This window comes from Meles meles, chromosome 9 (genome assembly GCF_922984935.1).
Source record: "Meles meles chromosome 9, mMelMel3.1 paternal haplotype, whole genome shotgun sequence".
NCBI classification, from domain to species: domain Eukaryota; kingdom Metazoa; phylum Chordata; class Mammalia; order Carnivora; family Mustelidae; genus Meles; species Meles meles.
Window position 1 is genome coordinate 89,426,538 of NC_060074.1, and position 26,966 is coordinate 89,453,503.

Genomic DNA, 26,966 nt, shown 5'->3' on the forward strand with positions numbered 1-26,966 from the left:
CAAAGAAAATAATCAAGTTAGCAGAAATGGAATCTGATGTTTGATCACATGTACGCAAAGCATGGCTCTAATTGGGAAGTATAAGATTACTGTTGACTGATAATTAATATTCGTGTGTTGTTTTAGACCAGAAAGTAAGAATGATTGGTTCTACTTTGTTTAATTTATCTCAGTGAAAGATTTCATAACATTCTATAGTTTGATGAATTAATTTATTTAACTTGTCAGTGTTAATAACTCTGATTAGAATGAAGAAATTATAATGGGCCATAGAAACAAACAGAATTTGAACAGTAACTCTTGCTATTCTCTCTTCACTAATAATATACTTTATTAATTTTCAGTTTCACTGAAGTATATATGATGGGAAATAAAAGCATTTCATAGAGAAATATACTTATATTTCCCTTTTATTTATAGGCTATTATATTCGATAGTAACTTGAAACCTGAAAATATATTTAATTTTAAAACTCTAATTTGGTCTATACTTTTATCAACCTCATTAGATTCTCATGAAAACTATCTCTTTTGATGAGTTGGTCATTTTCTTTCTTTCTTTTTTTTTTTAATTTTATTTATTTATTTGACATAGGGAGACACAGTCAGAGAGGGAACACAGCCAGGGAGAGTGGGAGAGGGAGAAACAGGCTTTCTGCTGAGTAGGGAGTGTGATGAGGAGCTCCATGTGGGGCTCCATCCTAAGGATGGGATCCATGCTAGGATCATGACCTGAGCTGAAGGCACATACTTAACGACTGAACCACCCAGGTGCCCCGAGTTGGTCATTTTCAGTGAGGAACTACAACATGCAAGTGATTTGATGTGAGACAATTTTATTTTGACATTGGCCTTATTTTAGTTAGTTTTAGACCATGTATCTATTATAAATAATAACTGTATCTACTTATCTTAATATTGGATATATTTACTATGTATTATTATGGCTTTGTGATATGAAACTATTCCTTATTATAAGTTTTGTCTTAAAAAATCTGCTTGACAGACATCTAAATGCATGTGTAATGTCCACTTGACCACTGAAACATATTTAAGCATCCATTCTTCTACCCAATTACTATGAAGAGTTTTTATACCATTTAGGTCTTTGTTAGTAACATCTACTCACATTCCTAAAATAAGCCCCAAATTTTATTTGATAGATAGAATTGAGAATAATTCATAGTTGATGTTAAATACAAGTCATCACCTTTCATTGTTATGCTAAACTTACTTTTTTTTGTATGCTAACTTCCACAATCTTACACCACAATTTTGAGTCATGTGTCATTCACATATGGCAATTTGATTGGTGATCACTAAAAAGGAATTTTGTTTTGCCGTTATTCTGATCACAATGTGTAGACAATGCATCCTTGATTTTCTTCTATTCAGGGCAGTTAAAAAGTAAAGCAGATGATGTAAAAGAGATCATATGGTTGTTACTCTGCCTAATTTACTTAGTAGTTTTATTATTAGGAGGCACTACATATTTAGAATGTAGCATATTTAGAATATACATTAGAATACAAAATCTTCTGGGTATTCACTGCTCTGATTATCTTTCGTAACTTTTCCCTTTTAAGAGTTGACAGTGGAACTCAGGGTTGCTACATATATCACAGAAGTGAATGAGTCACTGATTTTCCGTCATAGAACTTGAGTACATGGTAAGTCTTTGGTTGTTCTGTTCCTGGCTACTTTCTCTTCTACTTTGCAATTTTGAGATGGGAGGTAACTGGTGGTAATAGTGTAGACGAAGCAGAGTCTGGATGTCCTTAGCATGGTTTGTGAAAACTCCTCATTTTACTGCCAAGACTTAAGTGGATATAGATTTCCTAATAGCTGACCTCCTAGTTGACCGAATGGGATCACGTCAGAAAGACACCTCCTTACTTCATCCCAATGAAATAAATATTTCATACATTGCAGATGTCTGTGGACACTTGAGAAAGAAATATTTGTTACTTTGGGCATCATTCTAAATTTACCCTTCGTCCTCTACTGTTGCTCCATATTCTTTGAACCCTGCCACTCAGTCCAAAGTTGGTGAATTTTTAGTATGAAGTAAAATAGGAAAAAATACCTTTTTATATTTCCTATTGGTATATCTTTTTGTGAAAAGTAAAAATGACTAGGTGAAATTACCCACATAACAACTTTAGAAGAAAAGAAAACATACACTTTTAAAGGTGCAAGGAGTCATCTTTTTAGACACTAAATGGTTTGATATACAAGGGAACATCAAATTTACAGTATGGCAAAAATGACATAAAGGACATTTTATAATCACAGTGTAAGTATAGAATGGCAAATTTCACATATTCTTGGAAATTTCCTGTAGAGTCACCTTTGTGTTCTTTGATCCAGTCTAATTTTAATGGCTTCTAAGGAGCCTCCAAATATGTTTTGGGTTAATTCGGCTCTCATAAACAGCTAGCTCACGGTGCTGGCATTCATCTGTATTATTTCAACCAGTAAACGGTACAGAGTGTTTAAGGTATCTTTCCTTTGCTTTTCAATCATTCTGTTCCTTAGTTTTATTCTTTTCTTATAGTTTTCCTTACATCCATTTCAAGTTTCAAAATATCAAATATGGAACATTTTTCAACCTTAGTTCTTAGGCAAGAGTTATGGATGTTACAAGGAAAAAATAAGCCTTCAACTATTAAGATTTCTGAATTTTAACTCGTTAGCCATTTCTGAACAGCTAACTAAAATTTTAGGTTTTTGAGCGATCATATTTAAAAACTCAAGTGGTGATACAAACAACTTTTTTCTGTTGTTGTTTTAAATTCCACTGATTCATGTTCATGCCTCCTCAAATGGTTTGGGAAAGTTTTTAAACTATAACTGTACTATGTGGAAAAAGAAAAACAAAGCAAAAGCAGTAAAAAAAAAAAAATCCCCAACACATGTTTAAAATGGTTTGAGGAACCCTTTTAAATAGAGAAATCCAAGGCAACAAAACTAACTGCCAATCCTTTGCTCTATGATTCCCTGCGTAGGGACCCCTTTCCATTCACTTCCCCTCCTTATGCAAGGGGTAATGACTTTGGGGATTGTTCTGGGGTTTGTTTCTGCTGAGTCACTATATTTTGCATCTTTGTCCCCAGGTGCTACTCAGCATAAAAGTTAAAAGAGCAATTCAGAAAGCTTTGCGTATGTGTGTTGAGTGGATGAAACCATTTTTTTAAGAGAAGCTCAGTTACTTAGCTTGTCCTTCCTTACCGGGAAGGAAGCTTCCGGGGAGGGAAGGGACCAAATCTGCTTTGCCGAGAGAAGCATCCCAGCGCTGTAGCTGATAATTCCGAGCTGGCTGTTAAATGCGGAGCTTCCTAGGCGCTTGGCTGGCTCAGCCCAATGCAGAAGTCTCCCCCTTCTCTCAAGACCCAAATCCCTACAGAACCAGCTTTGGAGTTACTTTCCCTTCAAGGAGACCGAAATAATTGTGATTTGTGGTGCTCTCAGTTCGCGGTGGTATTTTCCTGTTGTGTTAAATGCTTCTTACTAAGTAATAGATGTGATTTATGTGGACGACGAAGGGGTGTGTGGTGGATTCGGTGATTAATCAGTGAATTCCCATCCGCTGGCATCTCTCACTGCCCCTCTTTGCGTGATGTAAGATCAGACGTACCCTGCATTGAAAAGTCAAGACACAGGAGCCGCTCGCTGGCGCTCACACACACTCTCTCTCTCCCCCACGCGCGCATCCGTACACCTTCCACATCCTGCTCCAGGCAGGAGAAGGCGGACTGGCTGGGCTCATTGAGCTGAAGAATTTCCAGTGACATTTGTAAATGACGCTGCTCGATTCGGGGCTCCGAGCCGCCGCCGCCGCCGGGCCGAGGGCGCCGCGGAGCAGTCTCCAGCGCAAGCTTCCTTACCGAGCGACCACAATGTCCGAGTTTCTCCTCGCCTTACTCACTCTCTCGGGATTATTGCCTGTCGCCCAGGTGCTGACCGTGGGAGCAGACCGAGGTAAGGAAATAACTCCCTCCTGGCTTCCCCTTTTTTCCTCGGCTTTCCTGCTGGGCGATGCTTGTAGATAAGTGAGTGTGAAACTTAAGTCCTTGTGGCCCCGCTCTCCGGGACTGGCTGGCCACTGTGCTCCGGCCTCGTTGGGGTGAGAGGTGCGGTGGGCGATTTCTGAACCGGGTGCAAGAGCCGTCGGCTTCCTTCCTCCTCCCCGCCAAGCTTTTTTCTTTGGCCATTTACCAGCCCTTATTTTGTCCCCCACTGGGACCGTTTGGACTTGACTGCGCGCTTCTGCCCGCGCACCCAAGCGCTGCAGATGCTGGAATCAGAATACGCTTTTCCAAGACTTCCCTAGGCGCGGAGTCTCATAGCTTTTAGCTTTCGCAGGCTCTGGCTTCTCCGCGTTGTGTGTGCTCCGTCAAGTTAGCTCGAGGTTAACTTCCCTACCTGCTGCACCCACGGTGTGTGGACGGGGGAAAGTGCCCACGCAAGCCCCTTTCGTTTCTGTAGCCCCTTCTGAGGCAGACTCAAGTGAGATTCCAGTCATCAGCGGAGAGGCTTAGGCTTTCAGGGCGCTTTGGGGCTCATGCACCTGCTTGAACTTGACTTTCTTGATTCTGAAGGTCTGTGGCACAGCTCATGGTACCAGATGACGTTGTTTACCCACCATTGGCGTTTTGCCGTTGTTTGTTTGTTTGCTAGTTTCAGAATAGCTGATGAATGGTAGAAGTTTAAATGGGAATGTGTATGGGGAGCCGAGGAGAAAGGAGGTAGGAATGTTAATAAACCTAGATTGTGTAAACTTTTGATCTGGAAACCCAGGAATCCCTGTGCAAGTTTGACAATCTTTGACAACAGTTGCACGAATGAAAAAAAAAAGGAGGGGGGAGGTAGATGAATATTTGGGCCGCTGGCATTGGAATGGTTAACTCCCTGGAGTAAAATCAGGAGTATCACGGATCTAGGCTTTATATATATATATATATATATATATATATATATATATTTATATACATATATATATTCATAGTGACTAATAATATTTTGGTTTGCTGTTGTTGTCAGTGATGTTTAATTAGAAAAAAAAAAAAATAGAAGTAACAAAGATAGGAAGGATCCTGGATCCCAATGTCAAGTAAATAGGCAAAATGTTGCATTGAGAGATTTAGTGACTGTGTTCACTTGAAGCGAATTATGAATTGACTAAAAATTATTGCTTCATTATAGGAGAGAACAGGAGAATGAATTGTAGTCTTTCTATCCAATCTGCTGTTGGCAACCAGATTATGATCTTTATAATGTGCTCACACATTTCCTTTACCAGTGGTGAGACTAATATTAGTTCCTTTAGAAAATTTGACATTAACTGAGTGATAATCTTTTAAACATACCATTGCCACCTAACCACATAGCTTCTAAACTTGTCTTAACTTGCCTTGAAGTTGGTGTGGAATAGTTGAAAACTAGACTGATAAAATGGAAGCATATAGCTCTAACTTGAAATGATGATGTCTTTGATCCGGAACAATCAGCTCTCAACCTTTCTTAGGAAGAATCTTTGAAGTTGGACCAGAGCAGAAGAACAGAATGAAGCTTTTCAGCCCTGTGAGCTAGCAGAATATAATGGCACTGCAGACTCCTGCTCTTGGGCTTTTTCTGATTAAGTGCCCAATCTCTGCAAATTTGACCTCATCTAGAACTAAGTCCTCAGTGATTTTGGATGTATTTGTGAGGGAAAGAGTTGTCACTGCAATGATTAGAATGAATACCTGAAGAGAATTATATATATCATAAAAAGGTAAATATATAGACCTCCGATTTTCTTCTTAGAAAACTAAATATCTTAAAAGACACAATTTGATGCAAATTTAGTTCTGTGAAGGACAGGGACATCTAAGATATAAAGAGGGCATAGGAAAAGAATTGTTACTTTTTCCTGGAACTAAAATAGTGTCATATATCATCATATCAGTATAAAAAGTACTATTATAAGATGGCACAAGTAAAAATAGTCGTAGACCAACACTTTGCCACTATTATGTATATTTAACACAACTTTCCTAACTGTTAGAAAGGAGCTAAAATGGTCCCAGCTATCTATCAAAAGTAAAAAGGGTGGGTCTTACTTGGAAAAAAGGGGGAAAAAAGAGAAATCTTGTTTAAAGTTAAAAAAGAGATTGCTGCTGCATTATGACAAACTTTCCTCAGTGAAATGCTGAAACAGATGATATGGGAATATAAACTCAAGAAAGAGGTTAATGAGATGTAGCTTTCTGCACTGGCTTATGTCAATTGTCCTTGAGGAATAAAATAGGCATGTGAATTACGCAGGTATGTTTTGTGGTGCAGGAGCTAGCTTCATGCCAGAAAATGAGAAATCACTTTCAGGTTCTCCAAATATATATTGGGTAATGGGTGACTTCTTAAACAGTGTGAACTAGATAGAAATGGTTATATTACCTTCTACCTGTGTTGCTCCTTGTTTTTAATTTTATGAGCATAAGCTCAAACATTCTTTTTTTCTAAACAGAAGAATACTTTGAGGCATTTGCTTGTGTTTGATCTACACATGCACTTGTCCTTCTAATTCTACATTGTTTATTTTCTTGGTTTATATTGATTTTGATACAGAGTTAAGCTAATGTACATGTCAGTTCTTATTAGATTTCATCACATCAAAAAAAGGAAACATCTTTGTAACTCTTAACAGCAAAATGTGAGGGATAAATCATATTCACTTAGGATCAACCAGTGTGTCATATAACAATGTCATATCATATCAAATTATTGCTTGATAGGGATTAAGACTCAAAAGGAAGTGTATTTTAAGTTGTCAAATTTTCTGAAAATAAAAGGGATTGAGAAACCCAAAACTAGTCTCATTTAAATTCCTGAGTCTGATAAGATGGGGAAACATATTTTCAAACAATTAAAGTTCATGCTGTTATAATCATTTAAATGTATATGTCTCTAAAGCCATCTAAAAATGGCAATCATGTGTATGTCAAAATTTTAATCTTCCCTTACTTAAAGAATGAACTGCAATCCATGTTTCTTTGTATTCCACAAACATAAAAGTTTTGTTTTGAAGAAGTCTCTGTAATCTTTGAGATTTCTTCTATGTTTCCTCAAGCTTAAATTGAAACTGGTAAGAATGGAAGGAGACAATGGGAAAACAAAGAACAATTTCAATGTGTTAAAACAGGAGAAAGAATGTGAATTGCAGTGAACAGAGTAAGTGAGGGAAAGAAAAATGGGAAAAATAACAAATTTAGGAAAAGACTAAATCCAAACTAATATTTCCTAAAAAGATTAAAGTATTTTTAGAAAAAATAATAATTCCTAAAATAATTTTTTCTTCTCATTTCATAATAAATATCTTATGAAAATGTTTGCAGAATAAAGATAATATAAAGAAATTTCCATCAATGTGAGGTTGGATATAATTAAACCTCTAAGAAAGGGGGGAGAAATGCAAATATTGCAGAAAACCCAAATATTAAGAATGCGAAAATTATTAAGATGGAAGTGATTTTTTTTAAGGGGAAGTGAAGGAGGTCTGTCTTCTTAGAAAGGGGGTGGGGGATGAGTGATATGGTGAATATATTCTTAAGCATGATATGACACTTCTTAAATATTACTTGTCTTTCATGGTGGAGACATGCAGAAATTTTTAATTTGCAAGTGTATTGGATCCAGGACATTGATTTCTTACTATTTGCCTTGTCATTTTCTTTTCAGAGCCTTGGGTATACCATAAAGATAGGCTCCATTTAAAGTTACCTGGACTGAACATTATTTGGCCTTCTACAATAATTACAATGGTGAGGGATCTCTATATCTTCCCTCCATTCCATATATTACTATGATCAATTTATTTTTATGATTCTAGTGTCAATTTTTTACATCTTATATGAAATGTACACTCCCCTTTCTTCAATTCCTTCCTAGTAATAGGGATTTTGTATAGTAAAAAGTACCAACCAGATGTACTGAAAGATTTCTCTATCTTCTGTAGCTGTCTGTCAAAACAATTCTTGTACAAAGGAAACACTTGTCTTCATTTTAGATAGGTACATTCAACAAAAGTAGAATTAATGCTAAAAGTTAAACATGATTGTACCAACATGATATCATTTAATTAATTTAGCTGTGAGTGCAACCTATTATATGTATACTATATACATAATATATATTATCTTTCCTAACATATGTATCTAAAATCTTCTTTAAAGGTTATATATACTTATCTTATTTAAAATGGCTGCCCTGGCACAAACGTTCTTTAAAAACACTATTGTAGCCTGAAAATTAGAGATTTTTTTTATATGAAACTTTCATTTTTCCCAATTCCAGAAAATACATGCCTATCTTTGTGATATTGCCTCCTTGAAAAACAAAAATGTGAAATGGAAAAATTTTAATAATTATTTTCAGCTCCTAAAACCCAACATGCAGTCAATATTCTAATGGTGAATTTCCAATGTAACAAATATTTTGTTGTAACAAAATATGACAGTGGAGGATATAAATGTTAAATGCATTTGCTTTCGATATACCTGTAATTATGATGCCCTCCATGCTTGTAATTTGAAACAATGTTGTTAGTAGGTGGAATGCTAAACAAAACTAAAGTGAAAGGTTGAGTACTCTTACAATGAGTTAACCAGCATACATACTGGACAAAACTTCTATCGGGAAAATTGTCATATTTACTCCAGGCAGTTCAAAAACTACCTAGAATGAGAAATCTGGGTCCCCATATTTAATCCAAGAATAATGACAAAAACCACCGTGATGCACAGAGAGCGCAAATAAGGTGTTTTTGTTTTTGTTGCTTGTTTTTTGATGGGGAAGGGAGGATAAAATTAATCAAACAGAAAAGTACTGGGATACTTTTTAATCTTTTTTTTTTTTTTTTTTTTACATTTCCATGTGGACTGATATTCTCCAAATTTAACCTATATAAAAACCCATTAACTAGATGCATAGGGGTGAAATTGCCGTATAGCAACCACAAATCTAATGGTCTACTGGCTCTGGGGGGCATTTTCCAGTTGTTTTATTTAGGATGGAGATCTTTAGAGCTTGTTAATTCCTTGGGGGTGGGGGGAAAGGTTCTATTGTTTAAATATTAAATAACATATCTCTAAAATTAGAGTTTTAAAAATTTACTTTTGGACTAATCCACATGTGCCAATAAGTGTATCTTCCTCACTTGTTTTTGAAAAGTATTGTGCTTGCCATAATACTTAATCACTGTTCTCACAATTGTGTGCTCTCTCATTTTAATGAAATCTTAATCTCTCCAAGTACATCTGAACCCTTCATGTTATAGAAAGGGGAATGAAGCCTTCAGGAAATTTTGCAACACATCAGAACAAGTAAGCTTAGACCTCCAAAATTTATGTATATATTTTTCTATTAGAAGTTTTTCTGCTATAAGCTGCCTTCACAATTTTAGATCTATATTTTCTCCTCATAAATGATTTGGTGGCCTCCCATTTCCCCCCTAGCATAACTACAAGGCCAAGTTAGAAAATATGTATTATTTATGGCTCTGTTCTGAATTCAGTGATACCAAAATATAGTTTCTGTCTCCCGCTCCATCCTATTGATTTAGGCTATCTTTATACAAACCCAATTATTTTGACTGAGCTTCCTGACTAAACTAATTGATGAAACTGACTAGTAACTAAATGGGAATCAAAGTTTTAGATAGTAGCCAGTCAGATGAGGTGAAACAATAGAACTGATCTTGCATTAAAAGCCTAAAGTTGAATTTTGTGGAAAAATAACAAAAACAATATATTTTCCTAAAACACTTATGCATGACAGTTACCCTCTATACCTTGTAGAGTGAGTAATATGTACTTTTGCCATTATTCCTGTCATACCAGAAAAATGTAATATATTTTGGTAGTAATATATATTTTTATCATGCGCTAGCATAAGAATCTAAAATAATACTGAATGCAAATAAGTATATGCTCTTAATTCATTCATATTCAGATAACTACTTTATTGAAAGTAATTAGAAATTTATTATTTTTCTTTATTGACTTTATTAACTGAATTTATTTTTCTCATTTTGTAAAGTATTTTTAAAAATTAAAATATATTCCCAAATATTATTTCTAAGTTAAGACTTTTCTCAACACAGGATATATAGTAGAAATCATTGCAGTGATAAAATAGATAACAGGATTTAGTGTGTTTATAAATGTGAGTATAATAACTTTCTCATGCAATCACATTAACTTGGTTTCAGTCTGCAATTGGATATCCAGTTATGGTTAGATAATGCAATGGCTTAGTTAAATAAATGGGGCCATTCATTGGCTGTTAATTTCCCAGTAGGTCAGATTCTTATAAGTATCACCAGTGCAAAAGGCTAATGCTGAAGTTCATAATGCTTGTGTTACTTCTATTGTTCAATAATTATGCTTTCATATTTGTATGAATTTGTATGAATTTGTGGAATATTTGAAGTTTCTGGAATATTTCAAAATAGTTATAAATATGCAATACTCGCCAAAGGTGTCTTTACCCGTAGAAAGAATGAAAAGTAATTTGATTAATATATCTTACTGTACTGTCATCTGTTTAATCTTATTTTTCTCAGATATAATCATGTATGTATGAAAGTTTCCATTTGTACATGACTAATATTATAACTATATCCTTTATAGAAAACGAGTTGAGAAAGTACCTTTTTATATGAGATTTTTTCTAACTTTATTAAATAAGAGAAAAAAGAAAAAAAAAACTTGAAGAAGATAGAGCGTGTTGCCTTGCTAAGATGCCGGCATTACATTTTATCTCACAATGCATTCTTATTAACAGTCAGACATCCCTTCCTGAGATGCAAGCACCTCATTGTCCTGGCTGGCTTAGCCTTCAGACCAAAGACAGGTATTGTTGAAACACGACCTCATTTTAGTCGAAAGAATACGTTTCTTCTTTAGGTAAGATCAAGGTACCCCGGATCGTCTCTTGTTTTATTCTTACAATCAATAGGAAGTTCCTTCCTAACTTTTCTACATTGCATTGACATACTTCAAGACTTCCAAGACAGCTTAACTTTAGAAATATGAATACATAATTCCTTAAGAATTTTTCTACCGCTGAGTTTTTCTTTAATGACAATTTGTTATCATAGCCCTTTCTTCTTAAAATGAGAAAAGATAGATAAAAATGGGGTGGGGGAGAAGAGAAGAAGTGAAATTTAGTTGTGGTTGCTTGCTTTGAGTGTTCCAAGGGTATTTTAAGATATTTGTGAGAAAGAAAAACTGTAGGTATAGGGCATATAACAGAAATGGGTTTAGAATGGTCTGTTTTCTTGAAAAATAAGGTTGTATAAGGAGAGGAAGGACAAAGATGCTGGAGTGCACTGACAGTAAGGATTTATTGAAACTTCCATCCATACAGACCAAATAACTGAAGCAATTAGGAATCTCAGACTTTTGCTAAAATATGTATTCTGAAATTAAAAAAAAGATTTGGTTTTTAGATTATCTAAGACCTTGTGTGCATTTCCCAAAGCTTTTAATGGTATATTTTATTGGCATGAAAATATTAAAGTAGCAAGTATGCCTTATTAAAATATTCTACTTTATTCATCTCTATTAATTTTTAAGGCATTTTCTCATAATTAAGCTCTTGAAAGTACAGGGATAACGATGTCAGCTCATGGGTGAGATTTTTGTCTCTTCAGGTGAAAATATTATGATCACACCTACTGGGCATTTGTATTTCTCAGATTTTTTTTTTTTTTTTAAATTAAGATTTATAGATAGAATTACTAACTCAGAATTCAGGCCCTTTTACTGAGTCTTTGTACTGTTGTTATTTTAACAAAAATGCTAGTAGTTCACCAACACCATGCTGATGACACATAATGTTAGTGGATACATATCTTACTTGGGGGAAAATATGTTGATTTAATCCAACATTGGCTAACATGAAGAACAGGTGGAATTTAGAATTTAAACATTCTGCATCTGTCCATCTTTGGGTATAGTTCTTTCCCCTACTGGGATGTTTTCTTCCTATTTGCGCTTGTTAAGGATATTGTCGAGTCTTTTGGAATTAATCCTTAATAGTGTAAGAACCAAAATCTTACCACTTTTTCCATTCTTCTTGCTTTCTTTCACTGCTGGGGAAACATAATGATCTAAAGAGCATGGGGGTTTTCTTTTAGGTGTATTTTAATCTGGGTGCCTGTGAAAATACCACCAGAGTTTTCCAGAAAACCACTCTAATCAATTACATAAAAGAGACAAAGTGGTGTCCCTTATACCTCCCATGACAGCAAGGAAAATAATGTATGTGAAAACATATTATATCTTGTATTTCACTATAAAACCAGAAATCCCTTATATTTTCTAGATGCTTTAATTTTTTTCAGTTTTTTCCCTACTGAATTCATATGATTCCTAATCCATGTGGTTGGTGATCATTCACTCACTTATCCATTCATTCAACAAAGTACAGCAAATAATGTGCTGGGTACTGTTCTGGAAGTTGGGGATGAGGCAAGTGAGCAAGTTAGACAATGCAACTGGTTTGATGTAGCTTATATTTTAGTGCAGGGGGAAACAATCAGCAAACAAATAATATTTTGTTCTAAGAAGAAATAAAAAATAATGTAATGTAATTGAGAGAAATAATTGGTGGCTATAATCACAGAAGGCATTTTGAGAAGGATGACCTTTTTGCTGAGATAAAAGAAAGAGAGGGAACAAGTATGAGTAGTTCTGAAGGAAAAGCTTTCCATGCAAACCTTTGAGAGGGAGTCAAGAATTTGGTATTCTAGAGTGAGAAGGTCTGTTTGTGTGTTTGAAGTGAACTCTGCGTGTTTGGGAAAGAGTATGAACTGGAAAAGGCATATATATGGTAAAGCCATAAACAGGTCCACAGGACAATGCAGATTCAGGTGAGGCATTTGGGTTTTGTTATTATTACAACAGGCAGCATTTGGATGTTTAATCAGAGGTGACATGACACAACTTAATTTTTAAGAGCTCATGCTTGTTGCTGCTGAATGAAGGAGAATAAGAGGGATACAGTGATCCAGTTAAAGGGCTGTCAGAATTGTCCTGGACAGAGATGTTGGTGACTTAAATGAGGAGAAGGCAATGTAGATGAGGCCTAGGTAGAGGAGCAACTCATATCTTTAATTTAGGGAGATTTTCTACAATACTGAATGTAGTACCAGGCAATATATTGAGAGGATAAGGCTGTATCTGGATTCAAATACAGACTCAAACTATTACCTTTGAAGGTAAAGGTAAACAGTGAAGGCTATTTAAAAATGAATACATTCCTTTTTGCTGCACCTTTTATTGATTTGCATGAAACGTGTTTCTAAGTGTAAAAGCATGTGAGGGTCACAAGTGGATGCTGCAATATTTCTTGCCTTGTTACCTTTTCCCTTATATTTCAGAATTATTAATGCCATCTTCCCTATTACCCCATGTTTTCCCATACTATGTCTGTAAAATGGAATTAGTAGAGTCAGATTCATAATATTCTTTTATGAATATTTTCATAAAATATTTATTTATTAAAATAATGCGCTTAGTGATATTCTAAGCATTAGTAAAAATGGCAGTAATATTTTTTTCTTTTTATTTCTACTAATCTAAATGAATATAACAGCAGAAGGAATAGGCATTGGCCTATGTGATGAAGATTCATTTGTGCAATTTTTTTTTCCTTGAGATCCTCAGAGTTTTCAAGGAAGAACCCATTTTCATTGTCCCCAAATTCTTGGCATGATTGAGAGGAATTTGTGCTGATAGTCAAGTTCCCACTAATGAATATTCGATTAAAGGGAAGAAATTGTTAAGAATGCTGCTATTGGCTATATTCATTACCCTGCCTGATAATTCCTAGAAAACCTTAAAAAGGAAGGGGGTAGTGACAGTAAATGGTGGAAAATCTACTGGATAAGCATTTATGACCTACTGGGTATTCCTCTTTGTCAGTCAGGGCCCTTGGATTATTCTGTATTTATCCACACATTCATTAAATAACTGTTATAGTAACTGCTATGTACCATTCAGTGTGATTTATAGACTAGGGAAAGAAACAACTGAACAACAAAAACCAGGACAAGCAATGAAACACCAGTTTAACAATTGTACAAGTTTGGATTTTCAGGGAAAGATTGCTTATGGCTACAAAACAAACTCATTTGGGTCTATTGAGTTCTTGTTGGAGCTAGAAAGGAAAAAAGAGTTGAGAGAAAGGTATTATAAAACTGATGGGAAAAGAAAAAATATCCGAGCCCAGAAGGTCCATGAGAATGAAGAAAGGAATACAGTGTTTGAAGGAAATACTGTTTGTATGAAGCTGAGTGAGTTACTCTGCACCCTAAGTTATTTAAAGATTGTTTCAGGATTTGATTCCATTGATTTTTTTTTCAATTGTTCTTTTTCTTTTTTGGCTCTCTTTCCTTATATCTACCTTAGACAAAGTCAGAGATTGGTTTTAAAACTTCACATTCAAATCTGCATTCCAAAGTACAAATTTAGCTCCCCAAATATTCCCACTCAGTTTCTTTGTCAGTTATACAGGTCATCTAGTGTCAAAAAAGCACCTGGGGAGTAATCAACTTTTTGACACTATTTACCTTATGTTGCTAGCAGCAGCATTGTGGAGGAAATACTTCATTCAGAGAAATTACCTTGGAAAAGCTTCTTGATCATTACATAGGATGTTTAAAAAGAAAACTTGCTTTCTTCATTTTCAAACATGATATATCTTTTTTTTGCAATAATTTATATTTAATTTATTTATTTTTTCAGCATAACAGTATTCATTGTTTTTGCACAACACCCAGTGCTCCATGCAAAACGTGCCCTCCCTATTACCCACCACCTGTTCCCCCAACCTCGATTAAAGAAGGGAAGATACATACTTCCATTAAGTTAAAATAAGGAGAGCCAAAGCTCAGGCATTTAAAGTTTTATAAATAAGGTACTGAAACAACAACAACAACAAAAAGATATTGAAGCAAAAGGTCTTAACCAATTTATTTGTCACGTAAAGAGCTTCTATGCAGGTTTAGTAGACATTGACTAGATGCATGTGCAGAAATCGATTTGTGTATGACTTTAAGTTCAGCCCATTTTTCATTCCCATTGTCAAAATCCCCTTTAATAATTTGCCTCCAGAATTTCAGTAGTAAAATCAACATTTTGCCTAGAAATAAGTTAAATATGGAATAAACACCAAAATTTTATTAAATTTTTGAGTGATTGAACCAAATGAAATTTGAGGCTGAAAGATTTTGCATTAATATTTAATTTGGGACTCACTGTAAATTTGTTTGCTCTGTACTTTAGCAGAGGGGTGCCAAAAAGTTTGGAAATAAATTAATCTGAGTAATTGAAAACAGCAGGAAGGGGAAGGGTTACTTGTATATTTGTGAATATGAGGCATGATTTATGCTCCCTGACTAGAACTCTGCTCACATCACACGGAGGTCTGCTGAAGGGCTTTTTTTTCTTTCATAAGGAAAGCACTATGGGAAAAAGTTCAAAATGAGTATAAGGGAGTTATTTATATTTTAGGTAAAGCGAGAAATAATTACTGACTGCATGCTCAGAATAAAAGGCCTTGGGCAGGAAATGTTGTGACCCCTTGCAACAGACTTAAACCTGCTCTAAAGATCCAAGGAAAATAAACAAAGCTTATTCAGATAACAGTTAAGCTGGCGAGACACCTGAAAAACCTAGCAATAGCAAGAAAATCACTTAAGTCAAAAATAAACTTTCAGAGATTGAAGCTACTCAAGTTCACCAAGATTTAGAGATGAATGCCAAAGAGGATTAGTAAAACTCTCTTTCGTGTGAAATGCAGCAGTAATGGCTCTATAGCCAAGTCTCAAACTCTAGCTTGAGAGTAACCTTGTGGGTTTTAAACTCAGTATACAATAATAACATTTTCTTAAAAAGCAGGAAATCCTATAAAGGAACCTGAAGCAGCAATCCTGCCTTCTTTCCTCCCTTCTGCCAGGGAGAGCAAATGATAGGCCACAATTCTTCTGTAGTTGCCTAGAGAGAAATAGGTTGCTTATGGCTTCTGAGATCTCCACTCAGGGAAAAGGCTGCTTAGACCTCGTTGCCCGTCATGTTAGGTAATGGCACTCAGACATATCTGACTGAGCTTTATGAATTAAAGGGCAAGGTTTACAAACACAAATGCATATAGCACCCAGGCTAATCAGAAGGCGCCCCAGGTGACATGTAAATTAGAGAACAGCCACACTGTCCAAAGGAGCAGCTGATATTTAAATGGAGCAGATTGTGGCCCTGGGTGAATGTGAGCCAAGGGCTACCAGGCCTTTAAATAGTTTTAGAGTGGTCCAGAGTCTGGATTTTTATGTACAGTGCCAGAAGTTTTAAACATGGACCCTCAAGATAAAAAGCAGCACATGTGCGTGCGTGCACACACACACACACACACACACACACACACCCCACACACACACACCCCAAAGACATAATATTGTAGCAGTCAAAAACACAAGCTGATGAATTGAACACCCATGCTGACAGTCTGTGGCCCACTGTGAAGTCCTACAGTTGTAGGGATCAGCCTAGGGTTGGACTGGATCACAGCGGACATTTTATTAGGTGCATTGCAAACAAAAGTTGGCCTTAAAGAGCTGAGCACAATGCCTTGAAATTTGGAGTGCATAATTGTTACAGGACATGGCTTTAGGAAGAAGGATATCATAAATGAATGTCAACAGTATCCCGTATCTGTGCCTTTGAAACTTCCTCTCTCCTTTAAGACATAAGGCTGAATCAGGGGAGAGTATTGGTACAGAGAAAATTCTTAAAGACCCTACAGGAAATGAATGCTGCTATATCCAACTGTGACAGGAAGCAGAAACATGCCACTGAAAGTGACCAAAGAAACAAAGTTCTTTTAATAGTGGTGAGGACATACTATGTGGATGATTTCAGTCAGCCTCAGCACACCAGGGACCTCATGAAAAATATTCTACATGGTAAATAACAGCCATTTGGTGAAAACAATGTTGCTGATCCACACACATCATTATTGAAATATGGAGTGAGGGGTGCCTGGGTGGCTCAGTCAGCTAAGCATCTACTTTTGATTTTGGGTGGGCCATGATCTCAGGGTGGTGAGAGTGAACCCCATGCGTGGGGCTCCATGCTGAGCGAGGAACCTGCTTAAGAGTCTCTGTCTCCCTCTCCTCCTAGCCTTGTACTCTGTCTCCAGAAAAAAAATGTGGAATGAAAAATTAAAAAGTGTGTAAGGAGAAGAAAAATGTAGAAAAGCAAAGATGTCAGAGATATGAGCCTAATGGGTAGGCAAATTCTTATGCTGATACACCAATGGGATTGCATTTATCTTTGTGTTTCATCTTCCCTCTTTTTGGAAAAGCCGTGACTTAATAAGAGCCAAGTGTGTTCTTTATTTCCATGCATTGTCTTTAGATTTCATACCTGTGTTGACATAAGAATTAGTATATCCAAACTGCCTATTTGAATCAGCTTTAAAAAAAAATAAAAAACCAACAACTTTCTATTTTTTTTTTTTAAAGATTTTATTTATTTGACAGACAGCAAGAGAGGGAACACAAGCAGGGGGAGTGGGAGAGGGAGAAGCTGGCTCCCCACTGAGTAGGGAGCCCAATGTGGGGCTCGATCCCAGGACACTGAGATCATGACCCGAGCTGAAGGCAGAGGCTCAACCCACTGAGCCACCTAGGCGCCCTTTCTTTTTCCATTTGTTCTTTCTCTCTCTCTTTCCCTCCCTTCCTACTTTCCTCCCATCAGTATAGATTCACAGGTATTTATTTTATTGTTTGTGTTATAATTCAAAACTATCATTATTTATGTTCTTGCTCAAATTGTTGCACTTTTGGCCATTGGTAAGTCTTTCAGATTGGCTACTGTGCCCTTGAAGATAACCCAATCATTTTTTGAGCATTTTCTTTCTTTCTAACAGATGATTCAAGCTCATCTTGATTTTCCCAGTTTTTGCCCTGAAATCAACTACTACTCCAAAGAATTTCATGGGATATTGGAACTTCAGACACTTTTAAGTGGGATGTGCTCTCTTCAGTGTCATAAGATTATTTTAAGGGTGGTAAATGATGGCAAGAATAATTCCTCTGCTGATATGTTTTGATGTTGCAGAAGAAATCATTTTGGGGAGTTCTTTAATTTAATTATATTTATTTACTATTTTTTATTTTAAGGATTTTATTTATTTGAGACAGAGAGAGCATGTGAGAGAGAGCACAAGTGGGAGGAGAGGGGCAGAGAGAGAGGGAGAAGCAGACTCCCCACTGAACAGAGAGACCTATGCCAGGCTCATTTCCAAGACCCCAAGATCATGACCTGAGCTGCACGTAGCCGTTTAACTGACTGAGTTACCCAGGTGCCCCTCAGTTTCTCAGTTCTTTAATTTTAATACAGTAATCCCTGCAGTGATTGATTACCTGCTGACTAAAATTCTGAATTTGTGTGATTATGGGTAATGATACTTTTTAAGGCATTCAAAATATCATCTCCAAAGTTTCTTAAACAGTGCATAATTTTATAAAATCAATTAACATTTATTGAACTTTTTTCAGAAAACCTGTGTTAAGGTACTTTTTTTTTTTTAAAGGCATCTCTGCCCTCAGGAGTTGATGATCTAGTTTAGATAATTCATAAGTCTTATGACTTGTAATTCACAGGTCATATAAGGGATGATTGCAGAGGGTTTGATCAGACCTGGCAGGTGAAGCCATGGGCCTGTACTGATTTTATATCTTGTCTTTTGAATGGGCAGTGAATAAAAAAGCATATGCCAGAGATAGTGAATGGTTTGATCTTTTTGGACAGATCTTGACTGATTAGTATTCACATTGCTATATTGAAAGAGATTCTATAGTTGAGTCTGTGTTCTTTAGTAAAGGGCACAGTAATGAGTTGGTGAGGTTTCCAATGATCAAGTCAGAAGACTATGGGAGTGTTAGTGTCTGGCCTACTTACCATTTCCAGTTTAGTTAGCACAATAGGAGCACAGTATAAGTGTCTTGTGATTAAAAAAGATAGTTCCTGCCCATGACTCATGGGTAAGATGAACAAATGAACCAATGGATAAAATTCCAGCTAATGAAAAATAGCTTTGTATAAAAACAAGTGTCTAGAGTCTTTTCAAAAGGTCCAGGCTCTCCACATTTTCAATGTATGCAGTTTTTAATTATCTTCCTTTATAGTGAGACCACGAACATCATATTGCTGGAGTTTGTTTGCTTGTTTTTAAGTCTTTCTGGTGGTTGATGAAGACCTGTTCTCCCTGATCATTTCCAGTTTCTCCTAACTTTGAGCTGCAGTGTTTTTTTTCCCCTCACTTCAGGATCCTCCCCCACCTGCTAAAAGAGCCAAACCCAACCTCACTCTCCAAAGAGTCTGATTCATTTTAGGTGCTTGGATATATCCAGTTTTAATGACATATTGTCTAAAAAAATTTAGATGTGAGATTATTGATCCAACCATCAGTTTAGCTTCTGATAATAGCTCTAGGAAGGTAGTGAGAAACAGAACTAGTTGGAAAGCAATGCAACACCCATATTGAATTTTTAACAACTTAATACATTTTAGGAAATGATCCATCTGAAAGGCATTATGGCTTGCTGAGAAAAGCTGTACACTGGGAACCGGGAGAAGTGGGCTCAATTCCCAGCTCTGCATCTGACTCACTCTTTGTCCTTGGGCAAGTCACTTAGCCTCTCTCTGTGTCTACTTCCTGCCTGGTAAAATAAGGAGAATAATGCATAAAGACTCCTACCTCACCAAGATGTGTTGAAGCTGTATTCTGTAACCACTGAAGGATCTTTCTTCCCCCTGCTGGCTAATGGCAAACTTATTTTTATTAGCATCTAGTTTGATTGAATTTTACAAAAAGAGCATGGAGCTACAACTAACTTGAAAGAATCCTTTAATCCTTTAATTTACACTGGAGTTTTATTGCAGTACATATTGCTTTGTGTTAACATAGGAGGAGGACTTGTAGATCCTATATCTACAAAAATATCTGTTGCCTCAATCTACTTGGGTGTCAACTATGTAATCTTGTAATGAGCACTGCAGAGCCCATTAGAATAGAAAATGAAATCCTGGAGAGAAGAGGTTTACATATTAGAAATAATTAGAGAATGTTAAGTAGCAATATTTATTTAAAAATGCTATTGTTAGGGTTAGAATTTAGACAATGAGGAAATCAATTTAGGCTGAAAAATCACAGAGCAATCTCTTGCTATATGTTGAATAAATTCCTTTCATCCCATGACATCTTTCTTGATTTCTCCAACAAAAATGATCATTTCCTTCATGTACCATCATCTTTATTTGATTTTACTGGATCATTTTACATTTCTCCAGTTTTCCCTAAATGTATTTTATAGGGTTTTTTAAATCTTTTTTTTTCTTTTTAAATATTAGGTAATCATAGATCATGCTTTTTCTTTGTTATTTTGTCTCTTAATTCATTTATATTGAACAGCACCCCATCACATTTTTTTCTTGATCTTTATCTTTTTTTTTTTTTTAAGATTTTATTTATTTATTTGACAGATAGAGATCACAAGTAGACAGAGAGGCAGGCAGAGAGAGAGAGAGGGAAGCAGGCTCCCTGCTGAGCAGAGAGCCCGATGTGGGACTCGATCCCAGGACCCTGAGATCATGACCTGAGCCGAAGGCAGCGGCTTAACCCACTGAGCCACCCAGGCGCCCCTTGATCTTTATCTTTTGAAATGATTCTGCCAAGCATAGAATATCTTGTATTCTGAATTTATTTCCTCATTATTTTATTTATCATGGTCCTGTTTCACTAGTGCTTTCTATAAATTGGGTATTAGATCTACCAGCTAGACTGGACTCCAATTGAATATTTCTGGACAGAATATTTCCTAGGTGATATTAGGTATGTGTATACATAGTAGAATTAATAATGCAAACATTGAGAGAGACAGAAAGTGCTCTATAGCTTTGGCTTTGCTGAAATGCTCGGCAGTAATGTTGTGTCCTATTGTAGAAGAAAAAACTGCACTTATTAGCTGTATTATCTTTGATAATTATTTTATCTCTTCAAATCTCAGTTTCCTTATAGATGAAATGCAGTGATAGCTACCATAAAGATTTGAGGTTTTGAGAAAATACCTATAAAGTGTCCTTTTATAGTAGACACTCAATTAATGAAAGTTTATTAGTACTAGTAGTAGTAATAATGGTTGCTTTTGTAATGTATTCTGTCGTATGGTCTTGTATGATGAAAATGTTTAAGAATGGCATTCATTCTATGAACAGAAAGCAATACTGTTCATCCCAGGATCCCCACTGTAACAGATGAATGTTTCCTGTCTTTTTTAATGTGCTCCCAAATGGTATGATATAATGGAAGACACCATTCTTAAATCCTTCTAGTAGGTTATAAATATTCTAATAAACAAAGTTAAGACATCCACAGGCAAGAGGCTCTCTTTCTCTAAAAACTCCCCAAATTCTTTGTCCCAAGATCATTTTGTACTTTCTACACTCCAGTATAAGGAGAGAAAAATACATACAAGATCCAGGAACCTGGGGCACCTGGGTGGCTCAGTGGGTTAAAGCCTCTGCCTTCTGCTCAGGTCATGAACCCAGGGTCCTGGAATCGAGCCCCACGTCGGGCTCTCTGCTCCGCGGGGAGCCTGCTTCCTCCTCTCTCTCTGCCTGCCTCTCTGCCTAGTTGTGATTTCTCTCTGTCAAATAAATAAAATATTAAAAAAAAAAAAAAAAGATCCAGGAACCTACACTTGAGTTATTCCCAGTAATTAAAAAACAAAAACAAAAACAAAACAAAAACACAAAAACTAAAACAAAAGAAACAAACCAAAAAACGTACATTAGGATTGAGATTAAGAGATTAAGTTTTGAAGTCATTCAGTTTGGATTCCAATCTAGGCTTTATCACTTATTAGCTGTGTCACGTTGGCCAGGATACATAATCTCTTTGAAATTCTGTATGCTTATTTGCAAAAAAACTCAAAGAGATATAAATATAGAATAGAGATATATAAACCACCAACTCACAATTACTCTTCTAGTTATTATTAGATTTTATTACTGTATATTTGCATTTATTGCCTACAGTTAATAACTCTTAGAAGCCAGAGAAATTATAGAAAGAAGAGAAATTATAGTAAGAAGACCAGGACCATCTCAGAGTCTGCAAAAGGACTAGGCAGAGGAACGGTAGGGAGGAGTGACATCCACATCCCACTCTGCTTACCAAGCTTTGTGCCCTCATCTGGAATTACAGTGGGCCTGAGGGGTTCCTTTTTCTAATTGGCATAAAGATGAATGTCGGCTATTGATGTCCTAGATGGGAACCTTCTAAACATAGGGAACTGCAGGTACAAAGTCAGTGAGGTGCAAGAGAATTGACCTAAAATAAGTAGTTCTGTAGTTCACTGTGGTTAATTCAAGAACTCTTGAACAGGAAGATGTACTGAAAATGTTGTTCTTTATAATTCAGTGGATCTAAGGTGGGCTTTTTAAAGTCACCTCTAAAAGAAATCATCTAAAATCTAAATAGGAGCACTTGGGTGGTGTAGTTGGTTAAGCATCAGACTCTTGGTTTTGGCTCAGGTCATGGTCTCAGGGTCATGAGACTGAGCTCCTAGTTGGGCTCCATGCTCAGCACGAGTCTGCTTTGGTTTCATTCTTCCTCTCCCTCTGCCTCCCCTCCCTACTCATTCTCTCAAATAAATAAATAAATCTTAAAGAAAATAAAAAAAATAAAATCTCTTTAATTAATGAACTACTTCATAACAGGAGAAAAGAAACTTGTCAAGGAATAAATTTCAATATAAATTTTCATACTTTCTTCTGATGTTAGTCTCTAGAAATATAATTTATTTTTTTCTTCAAATAGTTTAAAATGACATTTTCACTACATTAAAACAGAGTTACTCCCACAACTTGCTAACTTACTATAGTGCATTAGGTCATAGCTTTGTGTTCCTGTATTGAATGTCCTGTGGTGATACATTGCTATGTTGTATCTGAAAGTAGAAAGGATAATTTACTGGTAATCTAGAACACTTTTCTGATCTTGGTGGTAATAATAAAATGACTTTTTTTTTTTGCTTTTATGAGTTAAAAACCAAAGTTTCCAAATTTTTATTATCTATTTTTACCCATAGAAGGCTTTTGTATTTACCTTACAGAATAAACAGGTGGGATAGGAGGAACATCTGTTCTTTTTTGTTTTTGTTTTTGTTTTTATTCTCCACAGGTATTACTGTACTTATTAAAAATACTACTTTTTTCCAGGAAGAATGATGTGATTGTAAATACCAAGTAAATGTTTAATGCATCTAAGTGATAAATTGACATAAAAGGTAGTTTGCTTTCTCATCAAAGTGTGTGTGCTAAAGATCTTCTGTCAGAAAATCAGAATGAAGAGAAAAATCAAGGGTTATATTTGTGTCTTTGAATATGACATGTATTGTTCTATACAACTTTTGAAAACAACTGAACCAGATACCGTTTTTGAATGTTAACACTGTACTTTGCTGATGCTATTATTTTCTCTTTGGGTAAGGGGACTATGAGGAATGCCCAATAGGCATGTTTTACTTCTCAATAGGAAGAGCTACTCTTTACATAAAATAATCTGAAAATTTAAAAGTATGTTTTTTCATTATTTTTGTGTTTTTAAAACCAAAACTACTAAAATTTTGCTTTCCTACAAAGCAATAAAAACAAATAGTTGGAGGCAAAATATGTACAATATTAATCTTGGGTTTCCTTTACTAAAGGGACATAATTTACTAGAATAAGCCAATATGTGAAGATTTTTTATATCTGATCAATTTATAGATACTACAAAAATTGTTTTTCAAAAATGGAAGAAGATCCTCTCTTAAAATAAGCCTCACTTATAGGTTATTGCTATATGCAATACAGAACTGCTACAGAGATTGTCCAAGTTATACTGTTTCAATCTTGTTATTATATTTTCTACATGGTATATTCAAGCCTTGCCCTAATATTACAGAAATAGGAGAAAAAGACATTAAAACATTTCTAGGGTGTTAAAGTGAGTTAACATCATAACCACCAACTGTCAGCAAGCTTTGGGTAGTCAGTAGGGAGCCATGTTTATCCCACATAATGGATGTGTGGTCACGGATCTCATTAAGCAATAACAATCTTTGGGAAATAGTTGCTTCCTCCCAAAGTCCACTCTAAATGTACTCTTTCCTAGTCAACTGAGGTTCATTCTGCTTATAAGGTCATCATGCTCTTTTTTTTTTTTTTTTTTGAGTTATTTTAAACTTGTTTCATTTTGTAACAGAGGAATCCTGTCACATAAAAATTGAGATATTTGTCTCTCAAAAATCCATTGAAAAGGAAACCAGTGCTTGAGACTTACTAGGGAAGTTCTTGGGTAAGCATAGTTTCTGAGATAAATTGTTCTGATGTAATGAACAAGACATGCATCACTTGACATATTTAGTAGTTTTTACCTGGAGTCAGTTGAGGGAAATATGCAAATTCTCTAACTCCAGTGACCTTGGCAAATGAATTCTACAAGCCAGTTTTAACCAAGATCTGTAATTGAAAATATAGTCACTAGATCTCAGGTTTATGGAACAATGTGGGCATCTATGGGGTGTTTTTGTCCCTTTAAAAAAGATTTCATTCATCTTGCTAACCACTGCAAAAATGTACTAATAAAAATTAAAGTGGGTGTCTGAAAAAGGAAAACATATGTATATATCCCAACCACTTGGTAGTCAATGAAGAAGTGTTCGATGTCCAAGTTTTCTCATTCAGCCTTGTCTGATTTTAGTACTTTAATACTTTAGTCCTTTAGATTCTCATATAACCTGTGTTAATGAATTATAGGAAATGAGAACAATGGTGCCATGAAGTAATCGTTAAAATGGGAGGGACTCTAAAAATGTGAATTCTACTTTCATTCATTGATGGACTTTTTTCTCCCAAGAGGAGCATAGTCAGTCAGTTGCATTTGCAACTCATGCTTTACTGATTTTTTTTTCTTTTAAATTATTAAATATCTATTGATAAATTACTTGCAAATTACACTCTTAGCAGAGACTATGAAGAGACTGGCCATATTGCTTTTTATTTTCCAGCTAACCTTAAATATAGGATTGTTCTTTCACATGGAATTAAAGATGAATAATAGCTTATTTGAGAAAAAAAATTTAGGACAATTATAGAGGCTCCAAAATCATCAGACATATTTACTTCAGAGAACACATCTATTTTATATTTGTTGAGAGTTCCCTATAAATTAATTTTTATATTTGAGCCATCTTATGCCCCTTATTTTTTTTTAAGGGAATAGTATTTGATTAAAAAAAAAACAACAATATATTAGAAAACTCTTTGGGACAATTAATATATATTTGTGGCCTTAAATTCTTGGGGTATCGTACTTTTGTCTAAAAATTATAATAGTAAAATAGAGCAAAATGCTTAGGAAGATAATCTAATTTGTTTTTATTTAAATGTATATCTTTAATTATTACTTATGCATCTTTTTACAAACCTTATTGAGTGGTATTATTTTATTTTAGCCCAGAAAACATTGCAAAATAAAAGTAAAAAGTAAATATAAATTCTTAAAATATATCAAAATTTCTTACTTTCTCCCTTTTTCTTTCCTGTTCCTCTTTGCACAGAATTAATCAACTATGTGAATCAACTTAATCAGAAAAGAACATTTGTTTACATTTAGGATATCTGTCTATTGTAATTAAGGCAATATAACAGTTTAAATATAAAGCTTTATATTGACTTTATAATATACTTTTTTATAATGACATGTATGTATTCCATTAATTCACTATTTTGGGTAAATGAGTTAATATATATATGCAATCAATTTTTTAAAAAGATTTTTTAATTATTTGTTTGACAGACAGAGATCACAAGTAGGCAGAGAGAGAGAGGAGAAGCAGGCTCCCTGCTGAGCAGAGAGCCTGATGCGGGGCTCGATCCCAGGACTTGGGATCATGACCCAAGCCAAAGGCAGAGGCTTTAACCCACTGAGCCACCTAGGCGCCCCTATGCAATCAATTTTTAAAGAGGATGCAGTAAAACCACTTAGTACATATCAGACATAATATAATTTTTACCTTTGAAATTTTACTGCTACTAGATTTTTCAAGGGCTTCTTTATTAAAACTAATTATTAAATTAAAATTAAATTTTTTTAAATTTAATTTAAAAAATAAATAAAATTAAAAACTAATTATTAAACCTTAGAATTTGTCTTTGCATGCGATGAAAGATGATCCAAGATTTGAAAATGACATACAGGGAGGTGAAAGGCTGCTCACGCTGGACAATGGCATATTTCAAGTGACAAAAAATGGAAGGTATTAATTCTAGTATATTTTGTGTATCAATGGCATAAAATTTACAATGGAGTGTAGAGTAGCCCTGAATTCAGAGATTTTGCTTTGTATCCAGACTCCAGCTTCTGCTACTTCCTAGCAGCCATGACCAAATCACATATTTTCTCCAATACTGGATTTTTGGATCTGTAAAATGTAATTAAAGATAACTTGTTATATGGAGTTGCTTTAAAACTGAACAAGAAGGGCCACCGGGGTGTGTAGTCAGGTGAGTGTCACTCTCTGGGTTTCCGCTCAGGTCTGATCCACAGGTTCTGGCATTGAGCCCCCTGTTGGGTTTGGCAGGCAACAAGGAGTCTGCTTGAGATTCTGTCTCCCTCTCCCTCTGCTCCTCCTGCTCATGCTCTCTCTTTTCCTTTCTCTCTCTTTCTCTCTCAAATAAATAGATAAATAACTCTTTAAAACCGAATAAGAAAATCAAAGTGCTTTTCAAATTCTATAGCACTTTACAGAATTAAAACTTAATTATTCCACAACACTATTAATGAAAGTGAGTTCACTTTTGCGATTTTTTT

At 35.3% G+C, this 26,966-nt stretch overlaps 1 protein-coding gene across 1 annotated transcript in view; it reads left to right on the forward strand.

The window, feature by feature from the left end:
• Positions 1 to 3,662: 3,662 nt before the first annotated feature.
• Positions 3,663 to 26,966, forward strand: part of LRP1B (LDL receptor related protein 1B) — a 2,013,404-nt gene continuing 1,990,100 nt past the window's right edge. Inside the window, exon 1 of the mRNA XM_046019480.1 lies at positions 3,663 to 3,980. Within this exon, the coding sequence (XP_045875436.1) occupies positions 3,800 to 3,980 (181 nt within the window). The 5' untranslated portion in view covers positions 3,663 to 3,799. The remainder of the gene's footprint in view (positions 3,981 to 26,966) is intronic.